This window comes from Zootoca vivipara, chromosome 13, assembly GCF_965207765.1.
Source record: "Zootoca vivipara chromosome 13, rZooViv2.hap1.1, whole genome shotgun sequence".
Taxonomy (NCBI): domain Eukaryota; kingdom Metazoa; phylum Chordata; class Lepidosauria; order Squamata; family Lacertidae; genus Zootoca; species Zootoca vivipara.
Window position 1 is genome coordinate 28,047,771 of NC_142596.1, and position 16,005 is coordinate 28,063,775.

Below are 16,005 nucleotides of genomic sequence, written 5' to 3' on the forward strand. Positions count from 1 at the left end.
CCCTGGCTTCTGGGATTGTTCCACCTGAACAATCTGCCTGCCTGCATGATGTTTCTTCATTGTTTTATTTATTTACTTATTTTATTACCCGCCCTTTACCCTAAGGTCCCATGGCAGGTTACAACATTAAAACACAATACCAAAAGCAGAAACTTACAAATGCACCTTCCTTCATGTCTCCCGCTTCTTCCTCTGCGTTTCAGGCCACGGGCCTCCACTTCCGGCATACAGACAACGTGATTCAGTGGCTGAATGCAATGGCAGAGATTGGCCTCCCCAAGGTAACTTTGCCTGGACTGGGAACAGAAGGAGTCTTTGAAGGTTGGGGTGGTGGTGGTGGTTGTGGTGGCAGAAGAAATAGGCACATGGGAACCAAGAGTGGAGCACTCCAAACCACACTACCTCTTCACTCCGGGTTCTTGGCATAGTCATCATGTTTCTCCCCCCTGCCAACTCTTCCTTGGGGTGCTGCAGAGCGCCCTCTCTCTTCTCCCTGTTCCCCCCTCCCCACAAAAGGACTGAGCTTGTGGGCATGGTGGAGGAGTGAGCTTTGGGGAAACTGTTGCTCTGTTTTGCTTTGCCAAGCATGTGGAGGAATCAGTGGGCCTCTTTTTCTTTGCGTTCAGATTTTTTACCCAGAAACAACAGACATCTATGACCGGAAGAACATGCCACGCTGCATCTACTGCATTCACGCACTCAGGTAATCACACAGAGGGCGCGCTGGTGAGGCGATCCAACAGATGATGTTTTGAGGCCGGAAGAAACATCCTTGCCCCCCCCTTTCTCTTTCTGTCTGTCTCTTAGAAAGGTAACAGGCATCAACAGTCTGCTTCTCAGCAGAATCAGTCAATTCTCACTTTCCTTGCTTTGTTGGCAAGGAAATGCATTCTTTTCAACTGCCTACTTAAATCCCATCTGGGCTTAAATTATGTTTGTTGATTCTATCAAAAATTAAGCCGCGCACCCATAGTTCCTGCCTGGAAAACTGAACATGCTAACACTAACAAGGCTATACAGCAGGCATCCCCAAACTCGGCCCTCCAGATGTTTTGGGACTACAACTCCCATCATCCCTAGCTAACAGGACCAGTGGTCAGGGATGATGGGAATTGTAGCCCCAAAACATCTGGAGGGCCGAGTTTGGGGATGCCTGCTATACAGTATTAGTTTCTAGGGTGGCCAGAAAAGAAATTAAACTTTTCCTGCCTCGGTCCTGAATCAGTTGTGCTAACATCAGCATGGATAGCTGATTAATCCTGCCCCCTGCAGAATGACCCCCTCCCATTTCTGTCATGGTGAGAGGCTATTCCCTGGAATTTAGGGAGTCTCCCCGCTTCTAATTTGCCCTGTTCTGACAGGGGGAGATCTTCTATGTGCAGAAGACTTAAGGGCAAGAGGCAACTTGAATCTAAAAGTCGTAAGAGGAAAAGAGATCCCACAAATTTCCTTCAAACAGCATTTCTGTGGCTTCTCCTTTAATCTCCCCCAGGAGTTTCTATTATTATTTTATTATTTATTGAATCTGTATACTGCCCTTCATCTGAAGATCTCAGGAGGTTCGCAGCATAAAAGCAGTACAAAAACTCAAAATGCATAATAGAAACAAGAGAAAGAACAAACCAAACCAACCCCCCCCCACTGCCTGATTGTCCTTTATTTTTCCTCAGTTTGTACCTGTTCAAGTTGGGATTGGCCCCGCAGATTCAAGACCTGTATGGCAAAGTGGACTTCACAGGTGAGGGGAGCTCCTGCCTTCCTGTCCTTGGGCAGTCCATGGAGGAAGTGGTTTTTGTTTTTAGAAAGGGCACAGTCTGGCTGTAGAGTTGGACAGCAGAGCCTCCCTTTGCTTTCTGCTAAAGATCAAACCCCAGACTTGGACCAGGCCTTGCCGTTCTTGAGTGGTGGCCTTCCCAGGTGCTATCCACCAGTGGCTGGACCTGTCACTAGGATTTATGGATGGCAGGGGGGGGGAAGGAGATGGGGAAATACCTGTTGAACCCTTGGTTGGCTGGCTGCCTTTACCAGGTATTTTCAAAAGGGCAGATGGGCATAACCTGGGGCTCACCTGCTGGTCTTTTTCCATTGTGCTATTCCAGAGGAGGAAATCAGCAACATGAGGCTCGAGCTGGAGAAGTATGGGATTCAGATGCCTGCCTTTGGAAAGATTGGTGGGATTTTGGCCAACGAGCTCTCTGTGGATGAAGCAGCACGTAAGGGGAAAAGGGTTTCACTCTTTTCGGGTTGGTCATGTGAAATAGAGTATTACCATGGAGACATAATCTATTGGAAGAATTAAATAGGATGGAAGGGATTCAGTTTTATGTAAAAGTGGCAGAGATTTTATATCATGCAGGGCCTGGAGGTTGCCTCCTCCTCCTTCTTCTTCTTCTTCTTCTTCTTCTTCTTCTTCTTCTTCTTCTTCTTCTTCTTCTTCTTCTTCTTCTTTTTAAAGCATTTTATTAAATTTTCCAATTAAACACATCTCACAAATAACAAAACAATACAAACAACAACAAACACAAAATTTTTCTTTAAAACATCTTCTCAATTATTGCAATTCTCTTTGCTCTGTCGAGCTTTGACTTCCCTCCCTCCCCCCAGTCGGTTTTTTTGTCCATTCCTGTCTTACAGTTTCTTTATTCCTTCTATCTAAAGTCAATTCGTAGGATTTATTTCAATCCTGCAAGTGTCTTTAAACTTCTACAGTTCTTTTCCATATATTCCACAAATTTACCCCACTCCTTTCGGAACTTTGACTCCCCCTGGTTTCGGATCCTGCTAGTCCTGCATAGTCCATCATTTTCGTCTGCCACTCTTCAATCGTCGGTAACTCCTGAGTTTTCCATTTTGGGGCTAATAAAGTTCTAGCTGCGGTTGTCGCATACATAAATAGTACTTGGTCCTCTTTCACAATCTCGTGTCCTATAAGTCCTAATAGAAAGGCTTCTGGTTTTTTTGGGTTGCCTTCTGAGATGAGCACCTGTTTTGCAGCCACGGGTGCTTGCTAGTGTTGTGCTGCAGAGCTCCTGTTCTCTGCCCAAGTGCCCATGTTCTCCACCCAAGAAAAGGAAGGGGCTTGGGCTTGTGGGGTTGGGTTGCTCATTGAGCATCTCCAGGGCTGTGACTGACCAGCGTCTGTACCTGGTGTTCCCTCCAGTGCACGCGGCTGTGATTGCAATCAACGACGCCATAGACCGCCAGATTCCTGTTGAAACGTTTGCAGCAATGAGGAACCCCAATGCCATGTTGGTGAATCTGGAAGAGCCCCTCGCACCCACCTACCAGAGCACCCTGTACCAGGCGAAGCGGGACAAGACAGAAAATGCACGGAACAAGGTAGAATTTATTTTGTATACCGCCAAATGACCCAAGCCTCTGTGAGGTTTGCATGTGGCACTTTCTGCTCCTGCAGCTGGAGAGATTGCTTTGATGGCTTCGACCCACAGCTGCCTCGGGGTAGATCAGGCTGGCCACAAGGTGATAGCTCTGTCTTGTGGGGAGGAAAGGCTTGCCGTGCCCAGCTCTTCTCTCGCACCTCTCCAGGGCATGTGCTTAGATGAGTGCAGTGCCAGGACCTGCCGATGCACATGCCGCATTAAAATAGGAAAAGTCTCTTTTCCTAGGAATCAGGACTTGCATGGAACTTGGCAGGAAAGTGACCTAAGCCGAATTTCTTTCTTCTGTCTGTCTTCAAACCAGACTGTGATAGTTAACACACAGCTTTTCCTATAAAGCTCAAAGCAGTAAAGAAAGTGTGATTAAATTGTTACTCTCCCTAGGCCACACCCTCTCCTAAGCCACATGTCTCCCCAGTCCGGTTTACTCTCCTTGAGTGTTTTTGTCTGGTAGGATGTGCGCTCGATGTCTGGCAATGCAAACTCTAGCCTACTGTGCAGAGGTGAAATTTGCATCAGTTGCTCCACCCACTTTTGCCTCTGGCCCAGTGCGCTGCTGGTATGTGGCCTCTGGAAGATTGCCCAGATAGGAATGCAGCCTTCAGTTTAGAAATGCTCCCTGACACTGAGGGTAGATTGATTGAATACACGTTTGCAGCATTGGGATGCAGCTCTGAAAGCTGGTATTGCCTTGCAGCCACGTGTCTGGCACAAGGTGCCCCAGTTATTTCTTGCTAGTTGTTTGGGAATGTGCCTCTGGCAGCGCTGCTTGGTCTGAGAGGAGGATGGGGGGGACGGGGGACAGGAAATGTTCCCTTTCATTGCAGGAACCCAGTGTTGAGTCTCCAAGCGCCTTCCTGCTTTTGGGCAGTGGGGAGGAATGCAGCAGCGTCTCCACGTGGGTCTAGTGCATCCGCCAGCCCGTTTAGCCTCATGCTTGCACCTCCCAGCTTTGGAAGCTTTTGCCACCGCCCCCCAAAGGCAGCTCTAAGGAGGTGCTCCTGTCCTGACTGCTGTTTTCTCCCTTCTTCCTTCAGATTTCCTCTGAGGATATGGAAAGGGAAAGGGACGTGTATGAAGAGCTGCTGACTCAAGCAGAGATCCAGGGCAATGTCAACAAAGTCAACAGTAAGGACATCATCCCCATCCTAGCACTCCTGGCTTCCTTATGAGATGATGATGATGATGATAATATATTTATTTATGCCCCGCCCATCTGGCTGGGTTTCCCCAGCCACTCTGGGCGGCTTCCAACAGAAATCTTACAATACAATAATCTATTAAACATTAAAAGCTTCCCTAAACAGGGCTGCCTTCAAATGTCCCTGGTAGTTGTTTTTCTCTTTGATATCTGGTGGGAGGGCGTTCCACAGGGTGGGAGCCACTACCGAGAAGGCCCTCTGCCTGGTTTCCTGTAACTTGACTTCTCGCAGCGAGGGAACTGCCAGAAGGCCCTCAGCACTGGACCTCAGTGTCTGGGCAGAACGGTGGGGGTGGAGACGCTCCTTTAGGTATACTGGACCGAGGACACTCTTTGCCCATGAAACTCCTTTAGGAAGCAGAAAATCCCATCTCTGGATTCCACCCCCCAAAAAACTACACCCCTCCCCCAAAACTACGCTCCAACACCATCCTTCTATGTGGGCTCCATTTGCCTCATGAATGTGCTTGAGATGCCGAACTAGAGACTTAGCTGGGAACAAGCAACAGGGCGGGGGAGGCAAAGTGCCAGGAGAGACCGTCCTCTGTCCATATTGCCACTCCCTACCCCACTGGCTTCTAGAACCTTCTGTTGTGCTCTGGGATATCTCAGGCATGGGGAGCATTTGGGGTTCTGCATGGGGTGGTGGAGGTGAAGAAGCCCTCCTGAGGAGGCCACTGCTACCCAAGGCCAGCTCCGTCTAGCTTTCCTTCTCTTTCTCTCTCTTCCTCAGCCCACTCGGCCTTGTCCAAGATCGACCTGATTCTGGACCAAGGAGATGCTGCCACATTGTACGCTGCCCTGTCATCAGCAGCCTTGGGTCTCCGGGGGCTGCGGCCAGAGAACAGCGACTGGTACCTGAAGCAGCTTCTGAGGGACAAGCAGCAGAAGCTGGAGGTAGGGGAGCCAGCGGGTGGGTGATCCTGGCGCCTGGCTCACAAGGAGCTCCTTCCGCTGGTGTGCAGTTGGGACCCAGGATGTCTTACGGACTAACAACACATTCAGCTGCGTATCACAGACCCCGTGAATACATGGTGGCCCTGAGCAACTATTAAGTTTTTGTTCAGCATTGGCCGCTGGCTTCCTAATCCGGTTGGCCTAACCTATTCTTGGTCTCTTCTCCAAGAGCAAACGTCCTGTTCTGCTTTGAGATACTGCCCAGCTGCTGCTCTCCATGTTTGGCCAAGCACTGGGAGTTGTGGGAGGCGTTGCACAGAATGCTGCTGCTGCCTCCTCCACATTCCCGGTCATGAATAAGGGGTGTCCAGCAGAAAGGAAATAAAGGGAGGTTCTGGATCTGCCGGGGTTGTTGGAGGCAGTGCAGAAAAGTCTACTCTTTCCCCACCTCAGGCCGGCAGAGGCGGGCCCTTGCAGAAGGAGGAGCTGCAGGCCGGGGTGGACGTGGCAAACGGCATGGCTCAGCAGTACCAGCAGAGTAAGTTCTCCTCCGTGCGGCTCTTGCAGTTTGGCTTTTGCAGCTGGACAGGGCAGGCCTTTCTTGTGCTTCAACTGGAAAGCAAGTCCTCCCTTCACCCCTCTGCCCTCCCTTCCTGCAGGTTCTGAAGGGTGTCTGGGTAGGGGGCTGTCCTCCCAACCCAGTTTTCTTGTGGCTGCTGTGAGAGCAAGCTTCCCAGCTTCACTTTTCCTCCCGTTAAGAACACGCCATCTCACTCTTTCTTTCTTTATTAATCCCCTCCTCATCTTTTCCTGCCTTCATTTGTTTAATGCGGCTGTGGCTGACACACCCATTTCCCCTCCCCTGTGGCCCAGGTGCCCTTGAGCATCTTTCCCTTGGGATGTACTGGCACTGCTGGGTGGGGTCAATCCTTCCCTCCCATTGCATCACTCCCTGAGGGAGGAACCTCAGGTGAAGCATTGTCCCTGTTGTGAAAAAAGCAGTCCTGCAGCCCCAAGGAACCTGTTGCCTTGGGCTCTGCTATGGTTGAAGTGGACAGTTTCCTTGTGAGGGGAAGTCATGGTGCTTTGCTGCCCGCCGCTTGAAGCAGCCAGATCTCCTTGTCCACCTCTGTCCATTTGGAAGAGAAAGAAGCAGGTTAGCCTGGCATCCTCTCTAGGAGTTGCTCTCGAGGGCCAGCAACCTGCCACCGCTGTTATTCTTCTTCTCCTGGCTTGCTCCTGGCAAAGGTGGGTGCCTCCCTGCTGGTATGCCCAGCAGCCTCCAGGGGAGCAAAAGCTTCAGCCTCTCACCTTTCCTTCCTCTCTCCTTGGGCTCTCAGGATTGGCAGCTGTGGTGAGGATCAACACAGCCATACGCAACGGCCTCGCTGAGAAGACAGTGGTGGAACTGATGAACCCCGAGGCCCAGCTGCCTCCAGTCTATCCATTTGCTGCTGAGCTGTACCAGAAGGAACTGGCCACGCTGCAGCAGCAGAGTCCGGACGTAAGTCCCTTGAAGGGTTTTGCTGATGGTTTGCTTTTAAGGTGCCCTCGTGAGACGTTGTTTGGGCATTCCTGCCAGGGCTGTGTGCATCCGTGAGAAATGCATGTTTCCCACCATGAGTCAAGGAGCTGGCTGCGGCTCCCTATTGCATGTGTATGCAGTGAGGAATATGACCCATGCAGGATGTGGGATGTGAGCTTGACAAGGAGCTCTTCCATGAGCTACATGCACAAGCATGCCGGCCACTTTGCCTCCCAGGGGCACCTTCATCCTTCTCTTGGCTGTGCCTGGCTCTTGGCTGGCTGAACTTGGCGGTGTGGGGGGGGGCAGTGCTGAGGTTTTCTCCTACCTTTTGCTTCTGAAATACCTCTGGTATTTTGGCCGATGTGATCTGGGCTTTTTCCTCTTGTCCTTGTCTACCTAATGCACACAAGTAGATCCCTCCAAGTCAGGCTTTCAGCCGGCCTTCCAGGGATATTGCAGAATTCTTGTTTTGCTCAGCTTTCCCATGATAAGAACCTTGAAATTGTTGACCCGGACCCAGATCCCTCCCTCCCCCTGGACATTCTGCCAGTGGAGTTTAGCCAGTACCATCACCCCTGAGGCCTTGCAGTCCTGGCCTCCCTTCCTAGGCTCCCTTTCCCCACTTTGTGTGGTCAGCATGGTCCTCTTTTCTTTGTCTCTTCAGGGTCACCTCACACACCCAGAACTGTCGGTGGCTGTGGAGATGCTCTCTTCAGTGGCCCTCATCAACCGAGCTCTGGACTCCGGGGATGTCAACATGGTCTGGAAGCAGCTGAGCAGCTCAGTGACGGGTCTAACAAACGTTGAGGATGAAAACTCCCAGAGGTCAGACCCCCCCCCCCTCCGCAATACACCCACCAGCCTTTCTCTCTTGAGAAGGGCCAAGTGTTCCTGGGGCAGCAGCTCAAGATGGCTGAAATGGGAGGAGACGAAGGAAATGGGGCCTGTTGGGCCCTGTGGCCTCGTGATCCAGAGTCCTCTGAGTCCCAAGTGGAGGCTCTGGGGACGGACCAGAGGGCCCAACATCACCCCCAATGGCCAGTAGGAAGGAAGTGACAAGCAGTTCCTGGGAAGTGGGGTAGAAATAGTGATTGGGCAGTTCTGGCCTGTGAGAGCCCCTTTTGAGGCTCCTCTGGCTTTTGGACCCTCAGGTTTAGGCCAGGGGTGCAGGGCTTGAAGGGTTTCCTGCAGGCAAACCCCTTTGCATTCGTATGCTCCAGATCAGGCATCCCCAAACTGCGGCCCTCCAGATGTTTTGGCCTACAACTCCCATGATCCCCAGCTAACAGGACCAGTGGTTGGGGAAGATGGGAATTGTAGTCCAAAACATCTGGAGGGCCGAAGTTTGGGGACGCCTGCTCCAGATCATTGCCACTGGGAATGGTGCCCTTTGCGCAGGCCTTCCGCTTCCTCCACCTCCTGTGGCCTTGCCTGCATCTCCATGTTTTGTTCTCTCAGCGGCCAGCCCCTTGACATGTGCGGTCTTGACTCTCGGCAGATACATTGAGGACTTGCTGAAGCTGAAGGGTCAGGCACGGAGCGAAGGGGGCGAGTTCATCACCTGGAATGACATCCAGTCGTGCGTTGACCGGGTGAACGTGGCAGTACATGAAGAGCATGAGCGTAAGTGCCTCTCGGGGTGTGGAAACTTCCCAGAGGGTGACGCCCTTGTTGCCCAGGCCTCCATCCAAGCCCCATCAGGGCTAGTCAGTGGCTTGGGATCCGGAAGGCCTGCATCGGTCCTGTTGGTGCCATGGCTGGGTTGGCAGGACTTCTTAGTGAGCCTGAGATCGCTGGTGAAATCAAGGCTCCATTCAGGGAATGGATGTGAAGGCAGCAAAGCACAAAAGGGGGATATTCAGAGGTGGAGTATGTGTCTTTTGCGTGGCCGATGGCTAGTTCAATTGGTGGCCACCCAAGGCAGTTTTCTAGCCCAGAATGTCATAGTTAGAGGCCATGAGAGATTTCGCTTAGCCAAGGAAGTGCCAAGTGACAATGTCACTCCTCTGGTTCTCAGCAAATGAGGTCCCACTTCTCCTTTCCGGAACCCTGAGGCTGGCTGTGAGAAGCTCCCACCTGAAACAGTAGAAGGCTGCTGCTAGTCAGTGTCCACAGTACTGAGCTAAACTGACAGTCAGACTCAGTCTAAGGCCGCTTCCTCTGTCCTCACTCCAATCCATGGCCCCACCTGTTCCTTTTCTCAATATAGCTTTGTAATTCAGCACTTGAAATTATGGACATTAGGGCCCTGTTCCTTAAAAATGCTCATTTAGTTTGCTCTTACTTTGTCCGGGATTGTGACAACTTAGCTGGGTGGAGAAGCAGTGCAGCCCAAGGATATGTGACTGGGGGGGGGGGAAGGGACACTTGGGCAGTAGTCAAGATCATATAAATCAGGCATCCCCAAACTGCGGCCCTCCAGATGTTTTGGCCTACAACTCCCATGATCCCCAGCTAACAGGACCAGTGGTCAGGGATGATGGGAATTGTAGTCCAAAACATCTGGAGGGCTGAAGTTTGGGGATGCCTGATATAAATGCTGGAGTCATTCCTTCATCCAGAATGGTTGGTCTCTTGAAGCCATAGTGAGCTGTGAATCAAGGCCAAAGCCCTCCAGGATTTAGAGGGCTGGAGGCATCATGTGGTGCCCTGGACCAAGGCAGTGGGTTGTAGGAGAGGTTAGGTAGGCCTCTTGTCAGGAGGGAGTGGCTCAGCAGCCAGTTGGTTCCTGCATGTCCTCCCTGGGGTGACCCTCTGCGGGAGGGTGATGCTGGGCTCCACATGCTGTTCTGTGTCATGGGAAGCTGCCTTATTCCACATCTGACTTTGCTCCATTGTTCTCAGTGCATCAACTCCATCACTGCAGGCAGTACTTTCTCAGCTTTTCCTAGAGATGCCAAGGATTGAAACCGAGACCTTCTCCATGCAAAGCATGTGCGCTTCCCTCCTGCCAGGGTTCCCTCTTTCTTCCGAGAGCTGGGGCAAAACTTCACTTCTCACCCCACTTGCTTGCAGGGAGTTCAGCCCTGCTGTCTTAAGCAAGTCCTTCTTACATGGCTCACTGCAGTAGCTTAGCCTGCAGTAGCTTAGCTACCAGTTCATCTGCTCCGTTAAGTTTCTCCAGATCCTTCTGTGGGGTTGTGGAAGGTCGGCTCAGGCGGTTGCTTTATCTATAAAAGTATCAGATCAACAGGAAGTTGTGGGCTGAAAATAACACAGTGCAACCCCAAACACTTGGGATGCTAACCAGGCAAGACAGCATGCCAGGATGTGCTGTTGAAAGTCTGGCCCATCTTGTCTTCCCTGTGCACTCGACCTCTGTTAGGGTGAGGTCGGTATCTCCCTTGAGGGAGGAGACGGTGCTCCTCCTCCTCAGGGGCAGGAGAATGGGAGGACCTCCTTCAGCCTGGGAACGTCAGCAAGGGCGAAATGGGTCTCATCAGAGGGAGGCAGCTCCTCTAGGGTCCAGCATCTCTTGTGTTCAGCAGGTGCTTCTGTTGCTCTGAGGAACAAGATGCTAGAGGCCATGTCAGGTTTTAGCTGCCTTGAACTCAGCCAGTCTGATTAGGGTTTTCATGGCTGGTGTATGGTTTTTTTACAACGTCTTCTATAGCTCTATAAATTCATATTCAGGGCTATTCTTAGGCTCCTATTCTTGGGGGATAGGAGGCGGGCAGGTGTGGAGGACTCCCTGGTCCTGAATGGGGTAACTGTGCCTCTGAAGGACCAGGTGTGCAGTCTGGGAGTCATTTTGGACTCACAGCTGTCCATGGAGGCGCAGGTCAATTCTGTGTCCAGGGCAGCTGTTTGCCAGCTCCATCTGGTACGTAGGCTGAGACCCTACCTGCCCGCAGACTGTCTCGCCAGAGTGGTGCATGCTCTGGTTATCTCCCGCTTTATGTGGGGTTACCTTTGAAGGTGACCCGGAAACTGCAATTAATCCAGAATGCGGTGGCTGGACTGGTGACTGGGAACGGCCGGGGTCAGTAACCTTTTTCAGCCATGGGCCGGTCCACCGTCCCTCAGATGCATTTTAAATAAAAGCACACATTCTACTCATGTAAAAACTCACTGATTCCTGGACTGTCCAGCGGGCCGAATTGAGAAGTCCATTGGGCCGCATCCGGCCCCCGGGCCTTAGGTTGCCTACCCCTGGTCTACCGGGTGGTGCCTCATGTGCCCCTAGAGACCCCCTTGGCCTTCATCCTTCCTTTCTGTCCTGTTTGCTCCAGGGATCTTGGCAATCGGGCTCATCAATGAGGCTTTGGACGAAGGAGATGCGAGGAAGACCTTGCAGGTGCTACAGATTCCTGCAGCAAAGCTGGAGGGGGTCACCCCCAAAGTAGCACAGCATTACCAAGATGTGCTGCTCCGCACCAAGAGGGAGAAAGCTCAGGTGTGTTGGGCATCCCTCTCTGCATCCAGGGATGGGGAGGTTTTCACTGTCTTGACTCCTCTGCTGGGGATGTTCCACAGCCCCATACTTTAGCGGGGCCAAGGAATATAATCTGCGCCGTCATTTGGCGCCCAAGGAGGATGGCAGTGATGCCTCTGTTGGCTCTCAGAGGCCTTTGAGTGGCCTCCTGTCTGTGCACTGACAAGGTGTGCAACTTCTGCTGCAGCTTTGGGGTCCTTTTTGGCCCGTCAATCAGATATTTGTATGGAATGTTGATGTTTATTAATAGCATTGCTTGTCCTCAGCCCCCTTTATGTTCATGAGCTTCTGTTGAGTCTCGTTTGGCCCATCAGGAAAAGTTCTGGTTCTCTTGAGGGCAGGGGAGGCAGAGACCCGGCCAATTTCCTTCCACCCACTTAGAGCAAGGGGTAGCCCATATAGTGCCCTCGGGATACTGTTGGACTCCAACTTCCATCAGCCCTTGCCAGCAAGGCCGATGGTCAGGGATGATGGCAGGAGCTGCCACCATCCCTTTGAAAGAGAGACTGTTTCACTCTTCATCAGTGCTTTTGTTTGAGGCAAGCTGGACTGGGTGCCATTTAGCTATATGGATTTTATTTTAAAACTAAGCCAGTCTGCAGGTGGAGGCAAATGTTGCTTTGCACGTCAGTCATCCAGCATGTCTAAATTGGACTGGCCGAGACTGGAGTGGGCTGGGGAGATTGAGAGGCAAAGCAGGCCTTTTGCCCCTCCCCTGGGTATGATGCCCTCTCTTCTGTTTGGCTTCAGTTTCTCTGCTGGGGATGAACCTTGCTTTGATCTGCTTTCAGGAAACTCGGGATGAAACGGCTGTCCTCTGGCTGGATGAAATCCAGGGCGGCGTTCTCCAGTCAAACAGGGACACAGAGGAAGCCCAGCGCTGTGAGTCTCCCTGTCATCTCTTGGGGGGGGGAGGGGGCTGCCAATCTCTGTTCCCGTTTAAAGATGCAACCATGCCAGTGGGGTGGGGAGCAGGTTCTGTTTGTTTGAACACTGGCATTTCTCCTGCTCGTACTTCCCAAAAGCCTGCATCCTAATATCCAACTGGCATTAGGATCATTTTTGCCCTGGGGGTCAAGGATGTCTCTGTTTCGTCTCTTGGGAGGTTGCAGGTCTAAGTCAGTAGTAGAGATGTAAAATTTCCGGAAATTTTGAAGCTTGGAAAAAAAACCCGACCCCCCCCCCCCGTTTTTTTCCAGGTTTTCGGAAAAATTTGAAAAAATGCTACATTAGCACTTCTTTTTTCTTTTCCAGATTGAAAGTCATTCTGTTACTTTAGAAACATAAAATATAACTATGGGCAACTTTAATGGGCATAAAATTATCACAAATAGCTTATATAAAAAATATACTGTATCCAAGCAATTATTACAAACAGAATTTACTTTTAAAACAATATTTATTTGTATTTGTAACAAATGGAGCAACAATCTCCTGAACTGTTTACTAGTTTATGTGTAACAAAAAAAACTCCACTTTTTTTTTTAAAAAAAAATCCAGAAGTAACAATTATTCATATTTCCTCTCCACAGTATTTTTAAAAAACCATTCTCAGAAAAAGAACTGAAGAAGGAAGTGGGACTAAATTTCAGTGAATGGGCATGAAATTTAATCAGAATCATTTTCTGAGCTGTAATGATCAGTGTCAGTTTCAGTCTCTGCTTCTACATCTACTCTGTCATTATCACAGTTATTATGGACTTCTAAAAACTGAAGGTTTGCTCGGATTGAAACAAGCTTCTCTACTCTACCGTTTCACATATATATACTTTCAGGCCCTTTTTGTTGCTCTATATGTATTTTCTTCCAGTGCTTTGAGGCCTAGTGAAGAGGAACAGAACCACACACCTGCGAAAACAAAACTGAAACCTTTTTCTTTTCTGGTGACAACAGCACCTCCTAAAGGAAGAAATGTATCTTGTTCTTGTGGAGAGTTCAGTTTGTAACCTAGGACTTGCTTGTCCTCACAGAAATTAGAATAATCTGATACCATACATATTTTTTTAGAAATGATTTATAAAATACCGTATTTGAACCCCTTATCTTAAAATATTTTATTCATCATGTTAAAATAAAGCATTCCATAATCTTTTTATTTTTCCATTTTTTTGGGAAAAAACAAAAAAGGCTTCAGGGAAAAAATTGGAAAAAACTGAATTTTTCCGTCCCCCCCCCCGGGCCTTCACATCTCTAGTCAGTAGCCTGAGACCTCCTTGTAAAATGGCCAGTGTTCACTGTGGGGTTTTTTTGTGGTCGCCCAGACTCCCCTCCACCCTCTCCCTACGTTTTGGCCTGTGTCTCTGCAGAGGTCACAAGGGCTTCTCTTGCTTTTATCTCAGTTGCCGTAGGAATCCTGGCCATCAACGAGGCAGTGGACCAAGGAGATGTTGGGGTGACCCTGGGCTGCCTGCGCTCAGCTGATGTAGGGCTGTATGGCGTGACCCCAGAGTGTGCAGACACGTACCAGCAGGAGCTGGCGGAAGTCAAGAGGACGAAGCTGGCAGCAGGTGAGGACGGGGCTGGGGGCTGGAGAGGAATGGGAGCTGTGGTCTGCAGGGGCCTGGACTGGCGGAGGGGAGAGGCTGTGTTGACAGCTAGGCTGCCTTCGGCTATCCAGGCCAGCTTTGCCTCCTCTCCCCGCTCTGCTCCTACTTGCCTGGCAGTGTCTGCTCACATTGTGCCACAGAGCCCCACGATTCCTCCTCACGGAGGCAGAGAAGAAGGGCTTCTTTGGCTCCCCCCTCCCCATCACATCCCATTTCTTCCAGGAGACAACGGCAGTCAGTGGGTGAAGCACTGGGTGAAGGGAGGCTACCATTATTACCATAACCTGAGGACCAAAGAAGGAAGCTGGGAAGAGCCCCAGGGAGGATTTGTGCCAAATAACATACAGCTCTCCCGGGAGGATATCCAGGTATGTTGAGTGTGTGCCACCTTCTCTAGGCCTCATCACCACCAGTCAGGGCCAAGTGCCTCTTGACCTGGTCAGTACAAGGCTTGTTTTGCCCCCTCTCAAGTGATCCTTGATTTCCTTTGCTCAGTCACTGACATGTGCAAGGCCCTTTATGACTTCAGGGGGGCAGCTTTGGGTGCTTCTGCGGCAAGATTTTTTCCCCTCGCTATTTCTTTGAAACAGAACTATGATAGGAGTGGAGAAGTGGGACCCACTTCCTTGACTTGGCAGGAATACCACCTGCCATTTTGTTCTTCCCCTCCGTTCCAGCTGCTCATTATAAAAGCTATTATGTAACTTTAGCAATGGGTCTTAATTTTGCTGGTTTTCCTCCTCCCTCCCCATCCCGCTTTCCTTTTGTGCCAAGTCTATATAGATTGTAAGCCTGTGGGCACAGCCTGCTTTTCTAATCTTGGTACAATGCCTGGAAAATTGTAAGGTAGTAGCTATATGAGATAGTTGCAGCAAAAAGAATAGCCTCGTAGTACCTTAAACACTAAGAAATGTATTATGGCATAAACTTCAGGTGCTTCATTAATAATAATAATAATAATAATAATAATAATAATAATGGTTTACATTCCAGATAAAAACCATAAAAGACAATTATATCAGCAAAATATTAAAATGACATTAAAACCTGGTAGTACCCCTATACAGTGGCAAAAGGGAAGCAAAGGCAAAGTGTTAAAAGGTCCCTGAAGGTACAGTGGTGCCTCGCTAGACGAATTTAATTCGTTCCACGGGTCTTTTCTTATAACGAAAAATTCATCTAGCGAATCCCATAGGAATGCATTGAATTTTTTTTGAATTTTTTTTGCCCATAGGAACGCATTAATTGAATTTCAATGCATTCCTATGGGAAACCGCGATTCACTAGACGAATTTTTCATAAAATGAATTCGTCTAGCGAGGCAACCTCCACTCGAAAAATCCTTTCGTTAAGCGGAAATTTCGTTAAGCAGGGCATTCGTTAAGCGAGGCACCACTGTACAGTGAATAAACACTCCCTGAGGTTTTCTTGGGTCACCCTGAGTTGAGGGACCTGCCTCTGGGGCAAGGATGGGCGTTGGTTGCCTTTTGGCCAGGTGCTGAGTGTGGCCTTTTTCCTCCCCCCCCTGCCTTTCCCTGGGCCAACGGGGATCTAGAGCTCCATCTCCGCTGTCACCGCCGCGTACAACCGAGAGCAGCTCTGGCTGGCCAACGAGAACCTGATTACCAGGCTGCAGGCCTGTTGCCGCGGCTACCTTGTCCGCCAGGAGTTCAGTGGCCGGATGCGTTTCTTGAAGAAGCAAGTTCCTGCCATCACCTGCATCCAGGTACAGGGGGGAAATTGGCGGTGGGAGGGCAGGGAGAACTCGGGGAGAGAAGGCAAAGAGCTGCTGGCGGTGGGCATTGAGGGTGGGGGAAGTCTGGGTCAGGGATGTGTAATGTGGTTGGACTGTGGCGGTACCCACTTGGCAAAGCTTCCTTTGGTCTGTTGGCTGGGCTTCTTCAAGGTGCCCACAGTCAACCCTTTTGTTCTCATTCTGTTGTTTGCGGTTGCTGGCTGGGGATACCATGTACCGCAGGCTGTACCCCACAGCTGTGGAG

The 16,005-nt window shown here is 50.3% G+C and overlaps 1 protein-coding gene across 1 annotated transcript in view; it reads left to right on the forward strand.

Annotated features, from left to right (window-relative positions):
- IQGAP1 (IQ motif containing GTPase activating protein 1) overlaps positions 1-16,005 on the forward strand; it is a 49,194-nt gene that overhangs the window by 17,585 nt on the left and 15,604 nt on the right. The window contains exons 4-19 of the mRNA XM_035131009.3: positions 204-281; positions 627-703; positions 1,671-1,738; positions 2,100-2,213; positions 3,161-3,339; positions 4,436-4,526; positions 5,333-5,496; positions 5,950-6,034; positions 6,837-7,000; positions 7,689-7,849; positions 8,523-8,647; positions 11,257-11,420; positions 12,251-12,341; positions 13,799-13,966; positions 14,228-14,373; positions 15,561-15,731. Coding sequence (XP_034986900.2) covers positions 204-281; positions 627-703; positions 1,671-1,738; positions 2,100-2,213; positions 3,161-3,339; positions 4,436-4,526; positions 5,333-5,496; positions 5,950-6,034; positions 6,837-7,000; positions 7,689-7,849; positions 8,523-8,647; positions 11,257-11,420; positions 12,251-12,341; positions 13,799-13,966; positions 14,228-14,373; positions 15,561-15,731 — 2,046 coding nt within the window. The remainder of the gene's footprint in view (positions 1-203; positions 282-626; positions 704-1,670; positions 1,739-2,099; positions 2,214-3,160; positions 3,340-4,435; positions 4,527-5,332; positions 5,497-5,949; positions 6,035-6,836; positions 7,001-7,688; positions 7,850-8,522; positions 8,648-11,256; positions 11,421-12,250; positions 12,342-13,798; positions 13,967-14,227; positions 14,374-15,560; positions 15,732-16,005) is intronic.